Source organism: Ichthyophthirius multifiliis (genome assembly GCF_000220395.1).
Source record: "Ichthyophthirius multifiliis unplaced genomic scaffold scaff_1120509251385, whole genome shotgun sequence".
NCBI classification, from domain to species: Eukaryota; Ciliophora; class Oligohymenophorea; order Hymenostomatida; genus Ichthyophthirius; species Ichthyophthirius multifiliis.
In genome coordinates, this window is record NW_004085925.1 from 49901 (window position 1) to 52045 (window position 2145).

Sequence of the window (2145 nt, forward strand, 5' to 3'; positions counted from 1 at the left end):
ACAAAAATATTATTTATTTATTAATAATAGATCTAAAAATCAAAAAAAATATAAAAAAAAGAAAAATAAAAGAAAATAAAAAAATAAATGCATAAGCATGAAGCCGAATGTAACGAAATATTTAATGAAGATTGAATAATAATATATATATATATATATATATATAAAGTAAAATATTAACTAATGATAACTATATAAATTTTAGTAAGTTATTATAATTTTGTAAAATAATATTATGTGTATTAATATATAAATATTATATATATATAAATATTATATTTATATATATATATATATATTTTTTTAACAGTAAATTTTTTAATTATTACTACATTCATATATTTTTGTATTTATTAAACAATTTTATTTATATATATATTTTACTAAAAAAATAATTTAATTTAATATTTTTAATGTCCTATATTTAGATATTATAAATTTTCAATATTTAAAATAAGCTTTGCTTGTATTGTTTTTATTTTAAATACTATTTTAAAGAATTTAAGAAGCTGTTTAATTATTAATACTTTAAAATCTATTATTTTTTAAATAATTATTTTAATAAATAAGTTAACTGTTTTAATTATTAGCTTTAAACTTATCGATTTCACTTTATTATATTTTTTAAGAGAAAGAATAATAAAAATAAAAATGAATATATAATTATAATATATATATATATATATATATATATATATATATATATATATTTATATATATATAATTATAATTATTTATATAATATTACTAATTTCTTAATAAAACATTATAAGGCCTTTCCACATCAAAGAAATTTTTATATTTTAAAGAACTTTCATTTGGATATATTCTTTTAAATTTTCTACATCTTAATATAAATATAAATAAACTAAATTAGAAAAATAAAGATTACCTTTTCAATTCTTCTTCAGATTCTTTAATAATATATTTTTCTACTTTGTTAAGCTCATTTTTATATTTATTCCAATTATTTAGATTTTCTAATTAAGCGCTTATTTATTTTTCTGAAAAGGCATTATTTTGTAATAAAATATGAGTCTAATCACTTAAATATCTTTAATCATTTGGCACTATACCAACTAACGTAAATAAATCAGCAATTAAATTTCCTTTAATTTTTAAATCTAAAGGCGAATCCGTATTAAGACTTGGTGATAAATTAACTTCTAAAAGCCAAGGTTTTTGATTTGAATCAATTAGAATATCGAATCCTAGCAATTCGAAGCAATTATTCATATAAGGAACATGGTTTTATAAACTATTATTAGTATTATTTTCTATTGAAAGTATAGTTTTGATAACTAAATCTTCTATTCTGTCAAAAATTAATTGTATATTAAAGCCATTTATCTTTAAATAATCTTTGAAAGCTGATAAACTCCATTTACTTCCTGTATTATCATTATCAGCGTCCTTTTAATTTTATTTATTTAATAGACAAAAATAAAAATATACTTTATTTGCTACAAAATTTGTATTTAATTTATTAACACTATAATTTGTTAAATGAACAAATCTAAATCAATTTTTTTTTTATTTATATTTTTTTAAAAAAATTAAATTAATAAATAATTATTTATTATACTTTAATTAATAAAATAATATAACTTGCTTGGTTTTGAATTTTTGTCTGTATTATATGGACAAGTTGCAAATCTAACTAATCCTTCATCATAAATGAATATTTTTAAAGGATTTATACTTGTTAGAGCAACATATATTCTTAAATCGAATTTTAAATCATTAATAAGCATAGGATTAGAAATATAATGACAAACAACCATACTTCCATTTTACTTTTTTACAATCTTTTTTGTTTTTTATTTTAAATTAAATTTATATTAAAAATATTTTGTTTATTTTTTATAAATCTATTTACTTCGTTTATATTATCGGTAACAAATATTCCTTTTCCTTATGATTATGCAGAAGGTTTTACAATATACCATTAACCTTTATTTTTTTCAGATTCTTCTAAAAACAAGGACATTTCAGATGGAAGTAAATAGGTTTTTGGAACAAAATTGAAATTCGATTATCCGCATCGAATCGCCATTTTAGAAATATTTCTATTCATTAAATCTTTTCGTGTTATTTCATATGATTTTGGAAAATGATTAACTCTTTTTTTTTTTATTATTAATT

The 2145-nt window shown here is 16.6% G+C and overlaps 1 protein-coding gene across 1 annotated transcript, besides 7 other annotated features; it reads right to left on the reverse strand. All coding sequences in view use genetic code 6, as the record gives it.

Moving 5' to 3' along the window:
* The first annotated feature begins 34 nt into the window (after positions 1-34).
* Positions 35-84: a microsatellite.
* Positions 35-88: a microsatellite.
* Positions 45-88: a microsatellite.
* Positions 89-141: 53 nt separating this feature from the next.
* Positions 142-166: a microsatellite.
* A 63-nt stretch (positions 167-229) lies between these two features.
* Positions 230-298: a microsatellite.
* Positions 246-299: a microsatellite.
* Positions 300-441: 142 nt separating this feature from the next.
* On the reverse strand, positions 442-1990 carry IMG5_192890 (tubulin-tyrosine ligase family protein, putative; the record flags this gene model as incomplete). Its single annotated transcript, XM_004025037.1, has 3 exons — positions 442-1516; positions 1609-1808; positions 1880-1990. The coding sequence occupies 3 exons, from the start codon at positions 1988-1990 to the stop codon at positions 442-444; spliced, it is 1386 nt and encodes a 461-aa protein (XP_004025086.1).
* Positions 656-723: a microsatellite.
* Positions 1991-2145: the final 155 nt, after the last annotated feature.